General features: G+C 43.4%; 1 protein-coding gene across 1 annotated transcript; it reads right to left on the bottom strand.

Moving 5' to 3' along the window:
- Positions 1 to 183: 183 nt before the first annotated feature.
- cntnap1 (contactin associated protein 1) lies at positions 184 to 19,951 on the bottom strand. The gene is made up of 24 exons (XM_034593471.1): positions 19,560 to 19,951; positions 14,775 to 14,876; positions 13,629 to 13,822; positions 13,190 to 13,343; positions 12,627 to 12,830; positions 12,070 to 12,254; positions 11,829 to 11,978; positions 11,461 to 11,722; positions 10,906 to 11,055; positions 10,644 to 10,818; positions 10,172 to 10,278; positions 9,924 to 10,046; positions 9,369 to 9,572; positions 8,819 to 8,975; positions 8,612 to 8,739; positions 8,365 to 8,538; positions 8,055 to 8,273; positions 7,722 to 7,961; positions 7,399 to 7,638; positions 7,183 to 7,310; positions 6,694 to 6,787; positions 6,374 to 6,604; positions 6,240 to 6,284; positions 184 to 3,484 (listed from the first exon to the last, which is right to left on the bottom strand). Exons 1-24 carry the CDS (start codon positions 19,618 to 19,620, stop codon positions 3,282 to 3,284), a joined length of 3,930 nt encoding a protein of 1,309 aa, XP_034449362.1. The 5' UTR covers positions 19,621 to 19,951; the 3' UTR covers positions 184 to 3,281.
- Between the last annotated feature and the right edge of the window lie 806 nt (positions 19,952 to 20,757).

Here is a 20,757-nt window from a genome sequence, read left to right as displayed (position 1 = left end):
ACACTCATTGGTTGCTGTAACATGCCTGATTTTCTTTCATCAAGATCCTTCAACTATTCCCTGAAAAATAGGGGAAACTGTCTCACACCTTATCTCACACACAATGTTAAACAAGGTTTCATGGAAATCCGTTCAGAAATCTTTGCGCAATCCGGGTGACAAACAAACAAAGCACACGAGCAGTTTCCTTCAAGCTTCTTTTATTTAGGTGACAGTTTGGCTTTGCCTTGATTTACACAGTAATGGTCATTTACAGTGAGAGTTTTTACAAAACTAAAATCGAGCGCACTGCAGAACAGAAAAACTCCTAAATGTCCGTGTGATCACAAACACAACTGTAGTCATTGTTTCTGGTACTGGCTGCAGAAGGATTCAGTTTGATGGTGCAGAGGAAGCGAACCTGCCTTCTCTCCTCACTCACACATGATGTCACTGTGAACCGGTATCTGCTGATTTATTGGTGTCAATAAGGTACTTAATTATAGGTACTAGAATTTTATAGCGTTAAAAGTGACATGCAAATCATTATTTTTTACTAAGCCTAATTTAACTTTATGCCACTTTGAATATAGTATATAATTTTTTATTGTTATTTCCTGATGCTAATCTTTGTCTAATTTGAAACTCAATGAAGCATAAGACAGTACTCAATAGATATTTACATTATTTTAAGGGTTCTGCAGATACCCTGTTTGAGCCAACAACTTCCTGCTGGTGTGCTCCCTCTACTGGCCATTTTATCCCCACTTTCACCCACACCCTTGCCTCCATTATGAGGAAGCAGGCCTTGCACACCTCAGCAGAGATCCACTGTGTTTGAAATCTCACACAACAGACGTCCGATACCTGAACACGGAGGAGCCACGCTGAGCTACATCTACTACTGTTGGTGCACTACAGTAAGTGGTTGGTTGGCATCAGTGCACATTTGTTGTTGTTGTTGGACGAGTCACTGTGACTTCTGTTAGGTGTATCTTGGTGGACACAATGCACAAACACCTACACACTCAGTCAGTCACACACACACACACACACACACGCTCCAGGGACCACGCATGAATGACCAAGTGAGTTGCAATGAAGTAACACCGATATAAGCTGAATGTTTATACGCCGTTTACCAGTGAATACAGTGAGGTGTATACATTTACAGAATACATGAGTTGGCTCTTACCTAATAGGCGACAAAGCGTGTTTGAGCCACGTTCGTTGGTTTGGTTTGCACCGGGTATGAACCATTGACCGGCGATTGTCCATATAACAAAACAAAACAACCCACAAACGTTTCTTTGCATCGATCAGAAGACAAAACATTTTCACTCTATCTGCTCACTCCTCGTTGCCATTCGTCTTTCTCACAGCACATTCTCCAAAAATATAGCCTGGGAATTCCAAATCTATGTGTACATTTTTCATACATTATCTGCTGTACATCCTGTTGCTGTACAATTCTCTTTTTTTTTTTTATTTAGCACAGCCCCGCTCGTCTGCAACAGAATAAAACCAACCGAGTGTTTTTGAGGAGTGTTAGTTCCTGCAGAGAACAAGTACTGTACTTTCTTTATCCTGAGCTTTACTTTCGGTGCTAAAGCAGCCTCACTGTCTGCTCGTACATTACAGAGTCAAAGGATTTACATTCAAATACCTCCCTTCGTCTGAATTTACCTTGTTTGGTATAAACCGTAGCAATAAAAAAAGTCGCTTGACACAATTATATTCATAGATTCACATATACACTATAGTAACATCCTATGTGCTATTGTGCATCTGCAAAACAAGCAAGAGACGTTAACATCATTGCTCTACGTATACATAGCTGATATGTTGCAAATGTATTCCTTTTTTTTTTTTTTTTCACATACACAATAGTGCATTCGCAAATAAGTCGAGCTGCAGTGAGTGATGATAGCCCTAAGCTTCTGTTGCACCACACGTCAAACGAAAATTCATCCTAGCAGAGAAGAAAATTTGATTTGGACGATAAGAAGAGTTTTGAACTTTCCACTGAAAGCAGCTAAAACAAGCAGCCGGCCACTGTCGTACAGCGTTTTGCAAAAATATTCAAGCAGTGTGAGTAAGAAGTGATAGACTAGCATTTACATCTGTGTGGTCCTCTGTACATATGTTTTAAAGTGTGTGTTTAGGTGTATCCTTCTCCGCCTGGCAACAGGGAGCAGCTGTTACCGGAAAGAGGCTGAGAAGGGTTTGAGAGAAGACTTGATTCTTTTGACGTCCAACGCTCCGTAGCACCGAGCTACTGGCAGCTTGACCCGCGATAAAAGCAGCAAGTAAGACAGAAAGAGTGAAGACTTGGATGTTTCGGTCGCTGTGTCCCCCGGTGAGCTTCGTCACATTGACTTTTGTTTGTAGTACACCAACAGTCCGTTACATCCGAAGGTGCAGTATCTTCACTCTCATCTCCGAGGCCCTGTATCTGAGAAGGTGAGTATACTGTGATCGGCTAAGCTGCTATCTACTGACACTATGGCAAGTCTGAAACCGCTTCACATGTGCCATTCAGTATAGGCAATGCACTGTTATAGGCTGCAATACAACAAATAGAAGCGTATACACCTTTTACAATCTTTATACGTATGATCTCAATGCTAAACATCTCAAAGCTCCATGCTTGTCGGTTTGCTGTCTCCTCGGTTTGTTGTTTTTGTTCAATAACAATGTTTTATTTGATTTGGATTAGTTTTTCTTTGTCTTTCTTTTTTTTTGACGTGCTGGTTCAGTGCACCAGCTCTCTCAGATGTGCCCGGAGCTCGTTCCCCAGCCGGATTATGAGCAACAGTGTCAAAAATGGCTCAATGAGAGATTGTCATCCAAAGGTATATTATAGATAGCGATAAATCTGCGCTGCAAGATTATCGGTGGCTTTGACCGGTCTCGGAAAAGAAAGCGATCAATAAAAACCTGAATGACTTCAAACTGATGTTCGAAACTGTAAATAAACGTCCCTTAAAATCCTTTTCCCACAGTGTCTGATCTGAACCCTATCTGAATAAGCTATTGTGGATACTTCAGATCAAGCTTGCTTCGTTTCGGGCTTGATTGAATTTTGAACCCAGCAAAACTAGAACTGACCAAAAATACATATAGAGCACCAGGCATCAGATTCCAATCAACCGGGGAATGGAACACAGAAAAAAACAAGAAAATAAAATTAGAAAAATTAACACAGGTATCCGTGGTTCTTGTAGGTGCTATTTCCCTCTGACCGACTCCCCCCCCCCCCCCAGTCAAACCCCACCCGCTGCCCCATAGGTCCTGCGATGCTAGTCACTCCTGAACTCCTCATCAATTTCCGGGAGGTTCTTCTTCTTCTCTCTCCGCAGGGTTTCGGTCAGCGGCCTGCAGCTGCTGGGAGACTCCAGGTTCTTGGGTTCGTTGGTGAGGTAGCTGCCCTTCTGCTGATACGTGTACACATAGATGCTGTACAGGCCAGCGAAGAGCAGCAGCAGTGCCAGGATGACGATGACTGAAAGATAAAAATAGCACAGTCACAGTAAATCTGCAAAACAATGAGGGAGAGAGCGGAAAACTGATGAGGGGGGTGGGCTCTGTTTGATTGGAGCTCTACTGCTGTATAGTTACTATATCAGCCAAAGTGGTACGGGTGAATTTAGGTCTTGCATTATCTATAAGGATGATATAATAACCCAAGGACTAAGAAAGTATACACTTCACTGATTTGAGTCCACATTGCACACAGAATTGTCAAATCAGATGTATTTACAGTAAGACTCCTGACTGAAGGACATCTGTTGTGTCTCATATCCTCCCTCTATCCATGGGTCCTGTCTTTCTCTACACTGCCTGTCAAATGAAAGGAAATAATGATCCTAAAAACCAAAAGAAATACATAATCATAAGATACAAACTCTATCAGGGTGCAAATCTAAGATCGGCAGGCCAGCTGTTCAATGTTTTTGGTGCACAGGGATTCAGAGCAGGCTTTCAGGAAATGAAGGATATTGGTCCCTTGTGATCTAAGAGGTCTGGCTTTGTAAATGGAGAGCATTATCTGATATATACTGTAGAGCCGGCCCATTAAGACCTTCATAAACCAAGGAGCGTCTGTAAGAGACAGGCTGCTCTTACAGACGCTCAATGGAGAATTCTGGGGACTGGAGGGATCTTTTTTGTCCTGGGTCGTACATTTTTAGCCAGGAGGTTCACAAAGAGTGAATCGCAGTAATCCAGCATGTTTATGTCAAATGCGTACATAGGCTTATTGCATGACATATAGATGATAAACTCTTGTGATGCTACTAAAGTAAATGGTCAAATCAGTGTCCAAAATGAGTCCTGGATTTGTATTGCGGTCTCTTATTCCACAGCCCACCTGCACTTGTTCTTGCTTGCAACATGATTGCTTAGCGGCTCGAGCCAGCGCCCCACAGCTAAAGATTCCGCCCTCAGCCCCTCGTTCTTTCTCAGCGTCGCCCCTGGCACTTGCTTTTGTTTTCTCTTGCAGTCCAAAGACACGATTCAAGTGAACTGGGGACATTAAATTGCCTGAAGGCGTGTGTGCTTGTTTACCAGTCAGAGTGTAATAGACCTGCAAAATATCCCAGTGTTTTTGTAACCTTTTTACCAATGCTGTCAAAGGCTTCTACCCCTCAGGTTCATACCCTCAATAAATGGGTATAGAGAATATATAAATATAACATCTGATGTGAACCTATTATAGTGTTTACAGCTGCAGTAAAGCAAAACCGTTATTTAATATGATATTGTCAAAGGGCCAAATAAAGTTTTATAAATAGGTTCAGTTTCTCAGTAATAACCATTTCATCATGAGGACTCTATCAACACTGGACCATTGTCATGATGCCTGAATGCCGCTCTAATCTTTAATGACACGCTGATGTCCTGCATTAGCATAATATCTCTGAAGCCGAATGATCTATTAAGCTGAAGCATGCATCAATCATGAACAGTAAGCTGGGCCCGCATGCAGACTAAATATAGCTGATCTGGTAAAGGTCTCAGACAGGGACTGTGTCTGTGCCGCACTTTAATCCTGAAGCTCCAGGCTCTCCTGCTCATCGGGGGGACCTGCTCTCATTTTCTCCTTCATAAGTCATACTGCACTGCCGACCGTTCATCTGGTCTCAGCACTCTACATGTCCCCTTGTAATAAGATGTGGTGTTTGGTCTGGGTTTAAAAACATGAAGAAATATATTGAATATGGATGTTTTATAGAAATCTATAGGTAAACTGTGTCATATCAAAGTGATTCATAGCATCAGAGTGTATGGACATATTGTCATCTATAATGATACAGTTAGTACCATTAACTAAGCTGGTGCAATATAAATCTGAATTTATGTGTTTATATATAAACATGTTTTTATTTTTCACTGCAGACTGTCAAATTAGATTTACTTCAATCTCGTTGAAATATACCTCTAGAAATGTGTACTGATAAAGTAAATTTACTCCTTGTAAATTATGTATGGTAAACAAATATAAGAAATATACAAAATATACATAATAATATACTGTATTCTAATATAATAATACAATAGAAAAATACAAAGAAAAGATAGAGATTAAAGATAAATAAATATAATTTGGAATTCTGCAGTAAAAAACAAAAACCTGATTTTGATTTGCTATGTTAATGGTAGGCTACATATCATTGTAGGTGACAATATGTCCATATTAAGCCTCATTGCCGTTATCACCACAATAAAAGCGCAATGACAAAAGATAATGGACGTGATCATCTCTATTATTAGCTCACATATTTATATCAAAGGCAAATAGGTACATTTTCTTGTGCTCATTTAACTCAACTTCAATTTAAAAAAAAGTCTGACTTCACCTGAATGGAATCAATTATAATTTTCAGTGTGATAACATTAGCATTAGAAAGGTTGATTCTTTTTAGCTTTTTTGTGCCACATGTAATAAATTGAGACTGCTGTCAGATGCTTGAATAAACACTTAAAAGCCCACGTTGGAAACCGACAACCCAGTTCTGATTTAGGATTAGAGGATTTTAGGAAAAGAGGGAACGAGAATTTCAAACGTCCGATTTGTGTCATCTGGGACAGTGAGTGAAACAGAAATGAGGGGAGAGGAGCAGTGCTCCAAAATAAACTGGATTAACTGCTAAATGTCACATTACTGGACTCAACGAGGTAGACATGCAACATTTGACTGGATAATGTCTGAATAAGGAGAGTGTATCATCAGAGTACATGGTAAAATGGAATCATACCTGTCATCCAAAACAGGCCTAGGTCATCGTGGATATAAAAATACTCTGAAAGAAAAGAGATATATGCAGATAATACAGAAAATACTATTCTCTTCATGGTTTTATAAATAATGATTCCATAGATATTAACTCACCTATGCTGGTAAACCAGGGGTCTGCCTCCCACGGTACGTAACCCAGGACAGGAGGGAAGGCGCCACAGTTGGACTCAGAGACATAGCCTTGTGTCGTCACTGGAGGGTCCGTTTCATTGGGGCGGAAGAAGGCCTTTAAAGGGGCGTAGACGTTGTATCTCACCCCGGAGATGCAACCTATGAGGCCTGGAGCGTTATGCCTCTGTATCTCATAGTCGATGTCACCGACCTCTGGAGGAGCGGACAACAAAAGTGTTCAATAAGAGTTTCTACTTTAATGATACAAGATGAATACACTACATGTCAAGTAGGGTCATTACCCATCACTCTGCCGAGGAACATGGACTTTGGAGAGTCAAACCTGGCGTCCTCCACTAAGGTTATCTTTTCAACTATGGGCTCTATGTAATCCACCTGTGGGCAAAGTACAATAAGTCATATACTCCATCATTACAGGAAAGTAATGTAAAAAGGCCATAATACCAAAAACAAAACTATTGACAAAAGTATATATTTGTAGGTGAGCAATTACACAAACAGCTGTAGAAATGTGTCTGAATTGCATTCTAGATATTGGGTATGAAGTAGCTGATGTCTTGGTAAATAATCTTATCATCCAACTCTAACTCTCACATCACATTTTCTAATTACTAATATTTAAGGTGTGAAACTATTCTTGTTTCAATTCATGCATCACAGTATTTGGTAGACAGGTGCACAACTGTGTGTACATTTTCTAGACATCGACATATGATTCAACACGAATCGCAGATCATGGTTCATACAGTAACAGCAGTGAGAGCATGGACCTGTGTTTTGATGGTTCGGTTGTGTCTGGTTATGTTAACGTAGTGGGGGTATCCATCTGCCAGGTTTCGGTTAGTCAGCTGGTACTTGTGTGTTATGAGCCCCAGCCTATACCTCAGCTCTACACTGCCTGTTGGGAGAGACACAACAAAATGCATCATTAATTACATACTTATTACATCAGAAATACAATTCTGTTTTATCTGAGCCTCTCCTACCGTCTGTCTTTAGGAGGATAGCAATGTAGTCCTGAACGAAGGAGCTGATGTAGAGCAAGACAGCTGGCGTGTGGACGGTGCTGAAGCTGAACTCGATGTCATCCGCTGTGTCGTTGTAGCCGAGGCTGAAATTGTCGTAGTGCGGGTCGATCCAGTTGGCCCACGCCGCCTCGTCCGTTATAGGCTTCTTTCGTATGTCGTACCTCAACCACGAGCCGAGCTCAAAGAAGGCTCCGATGTCTTAAAAGAGATTATTGCAGAGTTATAGATCTGCATCTGTTTCAAAGCATGGATGCACATGAGAGGAAGGTGTCTGAACTCACCTCTATGGCAGTAGAAACCATCGAAGGCTGTGTTGTTACAGTCACAAGTGTAGGACGCGTAACCCTCAATACACTGTCCACAGTTTCGACATGGTATGGTGGCATTGAGACACTGTCCTGTACAGTTCCTCCTTATACCCTGTTCTTCGTTTACTTTGCCCTCTAGATCCAGAGGAACACCGTTCATCCGTAACCCTCGAAGACAGCCCAGGAATGGTCTCTGGGTGCGGTTGGCTGAACCTAATCAAAGAATACTCATATCAGTGATTATTCCTCTTCAATCAAAGTTTAGGGGACTAAATAAATCTTCAAAAAGCTTCCAAATTCACTTACCTACTAAGAGAGGATGAGTAAACTTCATGGTGATGAAGGTCTGGCCCGGGAAACGTTTCACAGCCCATGGTTGATAATCAACCTTGATCCTGGCCAGCTTCACATTGAGCTCAGCCTGAACAAAGTGCCACTCGTTGTCATTGAGTCCAATAGGGGAGTTTAGGGTCACGTTAAGGATGCCGTCACCAACCATGAATATGAATGCAAGGTTTTGGGTGGCTGGAAAAGGAAAGTGGTTAAAGTGAGAAAGAAAGAATGATTTTGGCTGTGTGTGGAGACAAGTTTCCTGCTAACAGGTGAGTCGACTCACTGTTGAGCTCAATCCGTATAAAGTTTCGAAGGTGTTCGTCGGAGTTCTCCAAGAAGACACAGTGGTCACGATAGGTTTTGAAGTGGAAGGAGATGTCAACGCTGGATCCAGGCTTGAACGTAGGGAAGGTGATGTAGGTGGGCTTGGTGAAGGAGATGGTATTCCAGATGTTTCCTGTGGGAGACATTGTAATACATATAAAGAAATCCAACCACCAGCCCTCCAACAACACTGAATTTAAACTCACTGTCGCCATGGCAGCGGAGGGGCCCAACAGTGAACTGTGCTTCGGATCCTGTCCTGTTTGTGTCCCCGACCACCACTCTCCTCACAGGCAGATGGTCCCTAAAGTCCAGGTAGCCCTTGTCTGAGTACCTGCCAAGCCACAGTGAGGACGTTAAAACATCAGTGTCACAGATACAGAATAAACCTGAATAATGTGTCCGTCTCTCACCATTGTCTATAGTCAGCATCACAGTTGCATTGAAACTTGGGGTCGGTGCACGTTTGGTTGATGGCACATCCACACTTTTGGACCTCTCTGAATGTCCCACCCCAGTAATAGTGACTCACGTTGTTGCGACCAATCCAGTAACCGAAAGGTCTTCCATCTATTTTGAAAAGATAATTGTGTTAGTGTGTCATTCAAGTGTCGTTTCTTCCTTGTCGTTCACTACTAACACAACTAGAACAGCACTCAGTAGAGCGCATAGACCTCCACAAAGGCCCAGCAGTCCCCTTAAATTCAATCAAGCTGCACCAAATTGCACACACATATTAGTCCCATAAATATTACTATTCCCCGGAAAATCTGTGCGAATGTCAAAATAAATCTCATTGTTAAATCAAGAAACTGCCCTTTTGTGCAGATCCATACAAACATTTATTATTTATTCATTCTTGGCCCATGTCCCATCCTCTCACAAAGGTTTGTGGAAATCTGTTCAGCCAACAATCAGGGGTGAAAACCTAACCTCTTTGGCAGAGGTAATAGACCTACTTACTGGGGGTGTTGAGAAGACGGGACTTGTAGCAGGAGTAGTCGATCCACTGCTCACAGTACAGGGAGGTGTTGGCCAGAGCAGTCACTTCGTCCCAGGAGGCATTCCAGTAGTTGACATTTCCAATGTACGGCCGATCTATGGAACTCCCAGAGACCTTGGTACCATCCACTCGGTCATGCATGATCACCGTCCAGGATTTATAAGCTGTCAACAATGAAGAATAGGTGGGAAGAATGAAAACTTAAAAGGAGGAAAAGCTATTTAATCTTGGATAAGAATGTCAAAAAGCTTAGGCAACACCTCAGAAAAAGTATAAGAGATTGACTTTTCTTTTTATTCTAACATACACACACACAGAGAAACAACTGGACCTTTCTTGTTTGATGCCCCGTTTTTTAATTTCCCTTGACACTTCTGCACACATTCCTCATTGCAGCGACATTATAACCTGACGTCTTGCTTTCCTTCTTATAATTTACAACCCACAGAAGTTCTGGCGCATACTGAATACATTGCTGTGAAGCTGTATTTTATCTAGTGACAGCTCTTGCTTACACTTCATTTTGCAGTACACCTCAAATGGCTTCAGCGGTCCACTGAGATCAGGATCGATGGTGTAGTTTCCAGACCAATACTTGCCGCTGAGCCTGTAGGCCTCGCACGACTCTTTATAAACAGCTGTTTGAGGCGAGAGAGATTTTCAATTTGTTATTATTAGGGAGGGAACCATTGCACAGATCGGATGTAATTAACTGTGAAGAAATAGTTGTATATCAATGATACGATGAGCAGCCAGCACTTACACATGTGACACACTTCTCCTTTATAGCCTGTGTTCTCACAGAGACAAATGAAATCATCCCAGGACTGGATGCATCTGCCTTCATGCTCACATGGATTCGGAGTACATCTGTGAACAGAACAGATATTTATAGTGAGAAGTCTTTTTATATTTCGAAAAATATATTATATTTCTTTCTTGCATTCACATTCTTTTTTCAAATATTTATATTTCTTGTTAAAGGACAGGGTTCATAAGAAGAAACTTACTGTCACGTGATGAATCCTATCAGCATCAATGTTTTTTTTACTTTAGTACTTTGACAACTCGATAAATACAATATAACAATAATGAAAAATCTAAGAAGTGTATATTTTTCTGTAGGAACACAGTATTTGGCTACTTGCACTGCTGTATTTTCTTTCTTATGCAACTTTCAGTCATGTTTGCAATGCTGTAGGTAGATACTCAGATACTTAAGTAGTGTTTCCTACCTGTCAGTGATGCCACATGTTCCCAACAGCAGCTCAGCATAGCGCCCCCACTGTCTTTGCAGAATCATATCAATATCCAGCTGTATGTTGTCGATGAAGATGTGCTGCATGCAGCCATGGAAGCGGTTTAGCTTGGTCTCACACTTCCTTATTGTATTATTGGTCTTTGGGCAACCTGAGTGCATGAAAGCAAAGGAATGTAACTCTACACATTTGGAGAATGATATATTATTGACAGCATATGATCAGGTGGACATCACACCTCCAAAAAAGTAGCGGTCCCCAGTCCGAATTGTGAAAGGGTTGGTGATCTTCAGTGGAGAGCCCTCCTCCTCATCAATGGTCAGGGTCAATAAGTTGTCCCTGGCGGCCAAATCCACTGTATGCCAATAACCATCATTTAGCCGGTATCCTGGAGATGGAATAAAGGCTTGTCATGCAGTGGTTCTACTATGAGAGACATGCACAATATATAACATTCATCTTGCAATGATTGTCCACCAAACCATGTCCTAAAACAGGTTTGTCCAATCATTGCCCATCAAACTTATCTAGGCATGGCAGGTCTATCAAGCTTTGCATTTCTGCAAATGCTAAAACAGTGCATGTTGCTGAAGCAGAGCTGGACTTTCTCTAGGTATTTTTTCCTACTTCTGTCTGAAATCGAAGACTCTTTTTTTCAAATTGCACACATGCCTTCTGAAAATCTAGATCTAATAGTCTAATAGTCAAGTCCAATAGTGTTTCTCAAAGCCTATGACTCTTTCAATGTTCCAAAACCTTTTCTGTCAAATCTGACAGGACTCCACATCGCTACCTGCAGCAAACTGGAGTTTCTTCTTTCCTGGCTGGAATATGGTGACGTTGATCTGTCCCTCACTCAGACCCAGCTCAAGGGCACCCAGGTCATCAGCGAAGCGCGTGAACATGAGCAGCCCTGTGTAGTCCCAGGAGCGGAACATGAACTTGACGAACATGCGAGGCCTCCGGAAGAAGCCCGGCACCTGCAGGAAGTTGTTGGGCCCGGCAAAGGTCATCGGTTTGAGGAGAATGTCGCGGCAGGCAAAGTGCATCTTTTTCTGAGGGCAAGAAAGTAAAATCATTGATTTTGGTGAAAACATTTCCATTGGTTGTGATTCTGTTGGGACCATGAAGCAAGTAAAGTTATGGTTTGTAAAGTTCTACCTTTCGTGGTATTTGGATGTCCTCTTCTTCTCTCTTGGCCTTGTCAATGATGTTGATGTTATTAATGAAGACGTTCTCCAGGCAGCCCCGGAAATTTGGTGTGGTGGGGAGGTGAGGCAGGTTTGGCTCTATTACCCCACCTACATACAGCTAAGCGATATTAACACAGTCAGTTACCCTCATTAACGCAGAATCCATATTTCATAATTATTCTCAGTATAATGAATTGATGCTGAGATACCTTTGTATCCAGATCCAGGTGGGTAAACTCTCCATTACAGATGGCTGTTACTGTCTGACTGTCCACTGTGAAGTTCACCTGTCTGCCATAGCGCTTGATGGTGACGTAGTGCCAGTGGAGGTTATCAAGGAGGCTGCCAGCGGTCAGTGTCGTTCGACCACTCACTTTGTGCACAACACTGCTTCCTAGAAAACAGAGGGCAAAGAAACAAATGCTCAGAGCAGCTCCAAGTAACTAAATGTAAAAGTGAGAGAAACTACTGCAGGACTCCAGCCAACCACATAACCAGCAATATTGATTTTTGGATTGAGAAAAGCCTGACCCTTTCCAAGATTGATGCCATTGTCAAATAGGCCATTCTTTCCTTTACCCACAAGTCCCTTCCATAAATTCTAACTTTAAGGGTGTCCCCTGTGTGGCTTAGAAAATGAGGGGGCAGACCAGATCCGTCTAGTCTGGGAATTTTTCTCTCTCTCTTTCATTTCCTGTCCACAAAGCCTGCCCAAAACACTGGAAAACATTTCTCAATTGCTCAGACATAGCGAGCCGCGCTGTACCGAGGCTGATGTGCAGGTAGAGACGGCCTCTCTTCAGCTCCAGGGTGAACAGGTCTCCCTGAATCCCCTCGCTGTGCAACAGGAGACCGTCCTGCTCCAGAGTCTTGAAGTTGATGGCGATGTGGTCTTGCAACGTGTGGGACCTCTTCCCTGGGTACAAGTAGACCACCGATTCATCCCCATTGTACTGTAGAACGTAGGAATCTGAAACAAGGGGGGACATTTTCAAAGATATATTCAAGATTTCCCAAAATGACCACAGATGTCAAATATTGCTCATATTGTTTTAAGTATGGGGATAATGAGTTTATATGTATGCTTATGTGGCATTGTACAAGCTTTGAACAATTAGCTAAAATAATCCTTGTTGCACATGTGTTTGAATTTAGCTAGATTATGAATCAGGTGACACGGCTCTGCGTAATTTTTTACCCTGGAACTTACTGAGCCTCATTTGACATGTGGGTGTAGCAGCATATTGTCAAATATGATTAATCACTGGGATTGTTACATGTCCCCAGATCTGAATTCAGCAGCAGTATATCACTGTCAGTCATTTTTACCATATGGGCAGCCAAACAGCTCCAGCCTCACGCCGATCTTCCCTCCGTTCTCTGTGTTCCACGCCAGAGGCAGCAGACGGATGTGTTTAGCGGTGAATGCGTAATGGAAGACATTCCTCTTCACCTGATAATAATTCCAGTTTCCAGGCATCGTCTGGAAACAGATGACACGGGGAAAAAGAGGAGAGAGATTTCCTGAGTCACTGCAGTGGTGTTCACATCTTATTAAGCGACTGGAGATGAACTGATGATGAGATTAGCTTTGTCAATGTAGAGGAAGATAATAGGCTGTGCGGCCTGTGTGTCTAAGCCACGCAGTGACTATAAATGTAATGGGACACCCAATGAATGTAGATTCAACTATAAAGATTGTGTTTGACTAGTTAATCCTGGACTCATCCCACCCCTACCACAACCATTCTGGCTTAGTGACACTCACAGAGTTCCCTCCGTTCATGATGTACGGTGTCCAGGAATCCGGTCGGTCTCCGTACAGCAGTGAGTACTTGGTGACCCAGTCGTACGAGTTGAAGGTCCCTTGGGTGGCAATGGCCAACAATCGGTACTTCCTGCCCAGGTCAACCTGCAGCCATGGCTGCCGGTCCCTGGGGGATGGCGACCAGCCGCTGCTGCCTGGAGGAGGAGAAAGAGGAGCGCTTGATTGAAGGGTGATGGATACAATTGGATGGCCATGAAATCTTGAGCAAACCAAATCCGACATTAACTGAACTTATGGCAGCCATTTTTGACCTTGAGTTAACTTGGAGTGGATTCAGCTAATGAGCAGGTAAAATTCAGTCAATTAGTTTTGTCTGGAGCTGGACAAGCACTTAAGAGTAATATAATTAACTAGACAATGCAGCTTAACAGCCAACAGTTCATGTTGTGCTTAATTTAGACCCAAACTCTCAACCCCAAGCAGAGATGAGAGAATGCTGCAGAGGTCTGGTGAATTCCCTCGCCTCCAGGTTGTTTGTATTTTCACACTTGTTGTCTCCGGTGTTAACAGACTAACAGTTCTCCAGAGGACCTGTGAACAGACTTTGATGTGTATGTGTGATGCTCAACAGGTGTTAGGGCCAGGGCTGGGCAATATGGCCCAACAAATCTAATCAACTGATATCAGTAATTATCACAATTGATTTCACAGTATTTTTTCTTTTAAGATTGAAGACTCATTTCCCCCTCTAAGTGAAGGTTGTGGTTTTGAACTCTTCTTTAAGAGCAGAAAATGACAAACTCTTGATAAACAACAAAACATTTTACAAATCTTAGACGGATCAATATTTCAACATATATTGTACTTTTGTGATATCGCTATTGATAAAAAATTATATTGTGATAATTATTGATATTGTTTTATTGCCCAACCCTATTAATGACTCACCAAGTGTTATGTACAGAAATTGAAAGTTTAATATTATTCAAACACAAGTGTATCAAATAATGTGCCAGTACCATGAACCTGGTATTACATACATGGGTCATTAATGTTATTAGCTACACTAGTCCTTTTCCTGGTATAACAACTGCCTTAGGTAAATGACGTGAAATGAATGGATGAACTCTACAAGTGAGGACTTACCATACAATTTGGCAAAATTGGCTGAGTACAGAAAGTTATATCTGGAGGAGGCCAGAAAGGAGGAGGCATAGAGCCCGGAGACCAGTGGATCGACACATTCTCCTGCAGAGACAAAAAGCAGACGTGAATGTCAGGAGTTATTAAAAAGGGTCTTCTCATAATGCAGCGTTCACAACTGGCTTTCATAATGAAAGCGTTCCAAGTTAGAAAGACTGTGCTGCTGCACAGCCTGATAAGAAAACACCATTATGAGTTTAATTAGAGGTTACTTGTTCTATTAGACATAAAATTCAAATTTAGCCAGATCAATCCAATTTAATTAAAAGCGTAGCAAAAAACACTTTGAGGCTTTTTTACTGGTTAAAGTGCACAGATAATGAGGTAGAAGATTTACATTGAACAGCCTAATGGCACTCAGGAGAGCGCATACCTCTGTCAAGGCCCAACAGTCAGTACATTCAATAGAGCTGCACCAAATTCCACACACCAGATATCTGTCCACTAAATATGTCTGAATTCACATCAAGAAATTCCTGCAGCCTCCCCCAATCCAAAATTGTATGGGTTCTTCCCTGACCCATACCACAGCCTTCAACCAAGTTTCGGAAAGTCTGCTCGGTAGTTTTCAGGACAATTCTAAAATGTCAGCTGGGTGTTTGTATACGCCTGTCAGTGCTTCCATGTCTGTATATGGCTGTGTAATTTATTGAAAAGGTTCCTGGGTATCATGGGTAGGAAAGTCAAAGTCGAGCTGAGACTGCAGCTGTGTCGTGGGGAGTTGCTATTCTGTATTTGGTCATGAGACTGATAGGACCATCACCCGTTTACTGAAGCTCGTCTGTCAGCTCACAGCTATTAAAACCCTAATTCTCCTGCAGACAAGCGCACAATGGCCTCACCTCGAGCCGCACGAGAAACACTCCCTCATTTTAATGTGGAAGTTTGCTCTTTAATCCCCCCCAAGGGATTTAATATAGAAATGCTAAAATTTGGATGGATTTGGTTTTGTTGAGGATCAACAAAAATATAGTAATTAGGTAAATGAAAGCAGCTCCAGGCTGAGCCTTCTCTTTTATCTGTATACACCTCTCCAAACGCTTGGAGCTGTAATTCCTGTTCCTAAAATAGCAGAGGCGATGGAGCACAGGTGGCTTGAAAAAGAAAATGTTGGATGCAAACTGCCATTAGATGCATTGAAATGTTGAAACCCTCAGTGACTGTCCAATGCTTTCACTTTGAGAAAATGTCGTCAAGTAGCATCCCTTGGATGTTTCAACTCTGAATCCAGTTGGTGTGTCGGCACTTGGCAGTGATGAACTCACTGCCCATCCTCTCCTGACTTCTGGCACAACTCCTCCTAACAAGAGGCTCTTTCCCCTGCCTTGTCCAACCCATTACCCACCACCCGCCCCCCCTTCTTCCTCTCCCTTCCAGCTATTCCCAGAGCTGTGAGCATATTCCACACAGCCAGCACCTGGAAACCCCTGCAGCCAAACTCAACTGGAAATAGCCATGCCTATGCTGTCCTTTGGCCCCTGCTTCGTTGGCCCGTGCCCTGGTGGCCTTCCTCTCTGAGGCCTCCTCCCATTCCTTTATAGAAGAACTGTCAGTTCAATCAGAATGATCGTCCTCGCCTCCTCGGACATGTGACTATGTCACGCCTCAGGCATGTTTGGATGACCTTTTCTTCACTCGCTCACATGGAGCAAAATGAAAAGAAAAGGTACAGCACAGCATAGCATTAAATTTTAAGTATCTTTGCAGAGGAAAAGGAGTCCCGGCGATCAGAGCTGATCCTTACAATGAATGGGGAAGTAGAAAGCTTCCATCCGCTGCCTTGCTCTACTTTAAAGGTCTCATGAAACATACAGTATGTGAGCCATTATACAGCAATGGTACACCATTTCCTGCTTCATCTGGAAAAAAGCGAGTGAGCAGCGTAGGCACGAGTTTTGTCACCTTTCATTCAAGGACATGCGGGGGAATTAAGATGGAAGAAAGCTGCTGAGCAAGTGAAATTTGACCTTGACTTTCTGTCCCAGTCCCAGCGTCTTCATCATACACAAATCCCTGGGATAATGCTGCTGATCAATACCGGATGTCATGCTGCATCATTCCATCAGTGCACTGCGGTGCCATCTGCTGTAATCCTCTGCTCAAACGGCCATTCAAACAAATAAATATCTGCAAGCATCTTTTGTCACTAATAGCCTCAAATGAATTGATTTGTTTTGATTAAAAGGGGAGCAATCTGACTTTCAATGTGAAGAGCAGCTCCATCCTAGACTGCAGCAGGTTACCTCAGGCTAACCGGCTCCTGGGCTCCTCCTTATGGTAAGTCTGTCACGCACTCTGCACCCCCACCAATTCATCGTCTCGCTTCCTTTCCCTCTCTCTGGCTCCTCTCTCTTTTTTTTATCTCCATCCAAACTCCGAAAACCATCCCTTCTTTTTTGGGCTCCCTGCATCTATATTCTCTCTCGTCGTCATAGGGCTATTTTTTACTTCTTTCTTCTCTTTTACTCTCTGTGCCTCTCTCTCCCCAAGTGGGCGTTGTCATGTTACAGTCGCCAAATTGTACCTGAAGTGTGCGCACAGAGCGTCCTTTTAACCTCTCTACTTGTGATCCAGCATCCAACCCCCTCCCTTCTCTGCGCCACACAGAGAAACCTCTCTCTCCATTTATCATTAAGGAGCTGTGGGGGAACAGTGTGGTTGTGCGGGGCACTTGCATCACTCCTGCTGAATCATCAGTCTGCTGTATGTGTAGGCTGGTCTGTCTGGGCTGACACATCAGTACTGCGGGCTGCATACAGTATGCAGAGGGGCACCTTCTCCGGCTGTCACATGCCCATGACGCGGAGCTACAGACGATTGTGACACCATCCCTGCATGTGTGCAGTTCAGCTGAATGCACCAAAAATAATGTCAAAAAAAAAAACACTGCAACAGAACATAAGGGAAGTGAAATATAGCATGCTCTATTAAGGGGATTTCATTAAATTATTCATACCCAGGCAGTGCACCACGGTGGGTGGTGCACTGCCCAGGATAAAAACCCAAACTATACAGCATATCACAATCAGGTTTAAATTTGGATCTCAAACAGCTGCATGCTAATGCCGCTGCACAGAATAACACACCCCTCATTCTCATGGTGTCAATCCAGTCAGTCCCCTGCTGCCTGCTCACCATGACAGAAGGAACAAGGCATAAACTTGAGATTTATTCATACGCAACACACCCTGCTCAAGCACACGCACACAACTTATTGTGAGTGGATCTCAGCCCCACCCCAGGCTGGGTCACAGTGCTCTGGGACTTGAGGCTCCTTTTTAACTGACATTGCTCTTTTGTGCACATTCATACAGTGTGTGTGTATATATATATATATATATATATATATATGAGCATCAGCGAGCATCTCTCACAAGCAAATCCCACAGGCCTCAACTTAGTGGTGTGAACCAATGAGGATCCAAACCCCTACTTAAGTGCATGCAATTATATACATTTCAATCCTCTACAGATCACTTCCCAGAAATCTGTGCCAGAGCTTCTAGAAATCAGCAGAAGTAGTGATCATATTACAAACTATATATTGTATATAGTATTATATATATAATAGTAATTATATATATTAAATAAAAAGCAGTCCCTACCACAGCTTAAAAGAAACCTCTCAGAAAGCAGAATTAGCCTACATATAGTAATGTGGATCCATTTATATAAACAGCCAGAGCCCAAACTGTTCCACTTTTGCTTCACTAAAACACAGGTCAGGTTCCCTGGCCTATTGATCCTCAGGGACAGAAGGTCGGGGTTAAGTGATGTGTGCAATTCACACCATCAACAATCTGACATTCAAAACTATCCAGAAGTCACATGAGCCCCACCCCTCATCTCTGATCTTCCTCTGAAGTCTAAACTAATGAGTCACGCACTGCACAATGTGGGGTTACTTAACAGTCGAGATCATCCTGACACCGACATCACCTGGAGCTCATCAGTATGCATGGAACATGTTTGGTTAGATTGCACCTTTCACCCCCCCAAACACAGCTCCCTTTCAATGATTTCCCTGCCACGCTCTTCGTGTGCAGGATGCGGGGCTCTGTGGACAGGTGATGCGGACACAGGCTTCCCCCCCCTCGCCCCCACCCCCCCCCCTTCCAAAAAAAAGTACTGCAGTGGGCTGGTCCCGGTCAGGACGCGGAGCCCGATTGTCACTTTGCAAATGTGTTTTCGGCATCACCAACAAACAGCAACACGCACTATCACTGCAACGTGGAGATGGTTACATTCGAGAGAAATGACACCGTGGGGCTGCGGAGAGTTTGAAGGCGCGCGGTGCAGAAACTTGCACGCCGGCTCACGGAAAGCACTGCAATGCAGACAGTGCAGAGCGGTGCGGATGGGAGCATGGTGCGCACTTTGCGCAGGAGCGACGCGGTTCGCTCCTGCACTTTTTCGGCGTGATCCTGCTCCAATAACGCTTTACTGCGATTTCAACATCCAAAGCGAACAGTGCAATTGAATGATCTGTGCTTTAAGACCATGTCAGGTTTGATCGCAGCGTGTGTTGCCCTTCAAACATCCCAACACCCCCAGGATACATTTCGCCCTCCAGTGTTATTTCCCACTTATTATACCGAATGCAACTTTTTCCTCAAGCATATACGACCACAGGCTGAATAATCTGACCATAATGCATGTATATATACGTTGAGATATGAATAGCATATGGATAACACACATGCATAATTACTGTTTCACGGGACTTACGTGTGGAGCAATGTTGAAAACCCAAAAACAAGAGGCATATGCTCAGTATTGTGCAAGTCATCCTTGACTTATGGACACGTTTCTCCGCATATGCTACAGTTAATGAGGCCGTAGGTTGTTCCGCAGCATCCTCTCACCCCCCTTTTGGCCCAACTTTAACTCGCGCAGCTCCAACTCCTCTTCCCGGGATCTCGGGCAGCCTCCACCGGGGCGGGGACGCGCATCGGATGCTGCTGGTGCTGATGCTGATGCTGCGCCGAGAACGCGCAAATCTTGCCTTTATATTTCTTGAAACAGTTGGATTCACATGTCTGTCGTGCGCCGGTGTGGCTCCTGCATGGTATCATCCAGCGTATATAGGGCTATGTGTGGCTGAGTGCTCGTATACAGGGACAGGTGGGAGTGAAGGATTTTGTTGCGGTGCTTCTGCAGGAGTCTTTTTTTAGATGCACAGGAGGAAGGATGAGAGGAAGAAGAAAAAAAAACTTTTCACATCCGCTGCAGATTGGTTGTATTTTCCCCCCAAAAAGTAAGAATCTTTTGAGGTGGTGTGCAGATTCCAAACAAGTCAGAAACAACAATCTTCCTGGACTGTTAGTGCACAAACATATTTAGGATATTCCTCTCCTCTTCTTCGCTGGCATCTCCTATATATCCTCCTCTGGTACAGTTCTCGTGGCTGCCAACGCTCTACATTAGGAGGGGGTCTTCGAGAAGTCTTTCCCTCCAGGAAGCAGATCTGAATTTATCCCCAAAAATAGATCAGCAGTCCTTAGTATCCTCTATCAGCAGCAGAACCACAGCAGAGCAGCAGACTGCGTAGCTCAGCTGGCCGAACCAGTGACCTTGTCCAGGTACACAGTTCAAACCAGTGCACTCACAATGACGTCCAGAGCAGAACAGGTTACAGGATGAGGATGCCAGCTGTGCCTGTACCCAGTCTCATCCCTGCACACACACACACACACACACACACACACAGGGGATGGAGGCGGGGTGAAACTGAGGCAGTGGGGGGATTTGTGGCAAAGGGTGGCACATTGACCACAAAATAAAAAGGCTTTGGGATTAAGAATTGGGCTTATGGGACGTCAGTGTGTCAGTGATGATGTGAGATTGAATGCCCGGGGCCAGTGTGGGATTTACCATGTTTTCAATCAAATCAGATTGTCCGTTTGTAAGCTCCCTGCCTGGTTTT

The sequence above is a fragment of the Hippoglossus hippoglossus genome, chromosome 8 (assembly GCF_009819705.1).
Source record: "Hippoglossus hippoglossus isolate fHipHip1 chromosome 8, fHipHip1.pri, whole genome shotgun sequence".
In the NCBI taxonomy this organism is placed as follows: Eukaryota; Metazoa; Chordata; class Actinopteri; order Pleuronectiformes; family Pleuronectidae; genus Hippoglossus; species Hippoglossus hippoglossus.
This window is presented reverse-complemented; position numbering and strand designations above follow the sequence as displayed.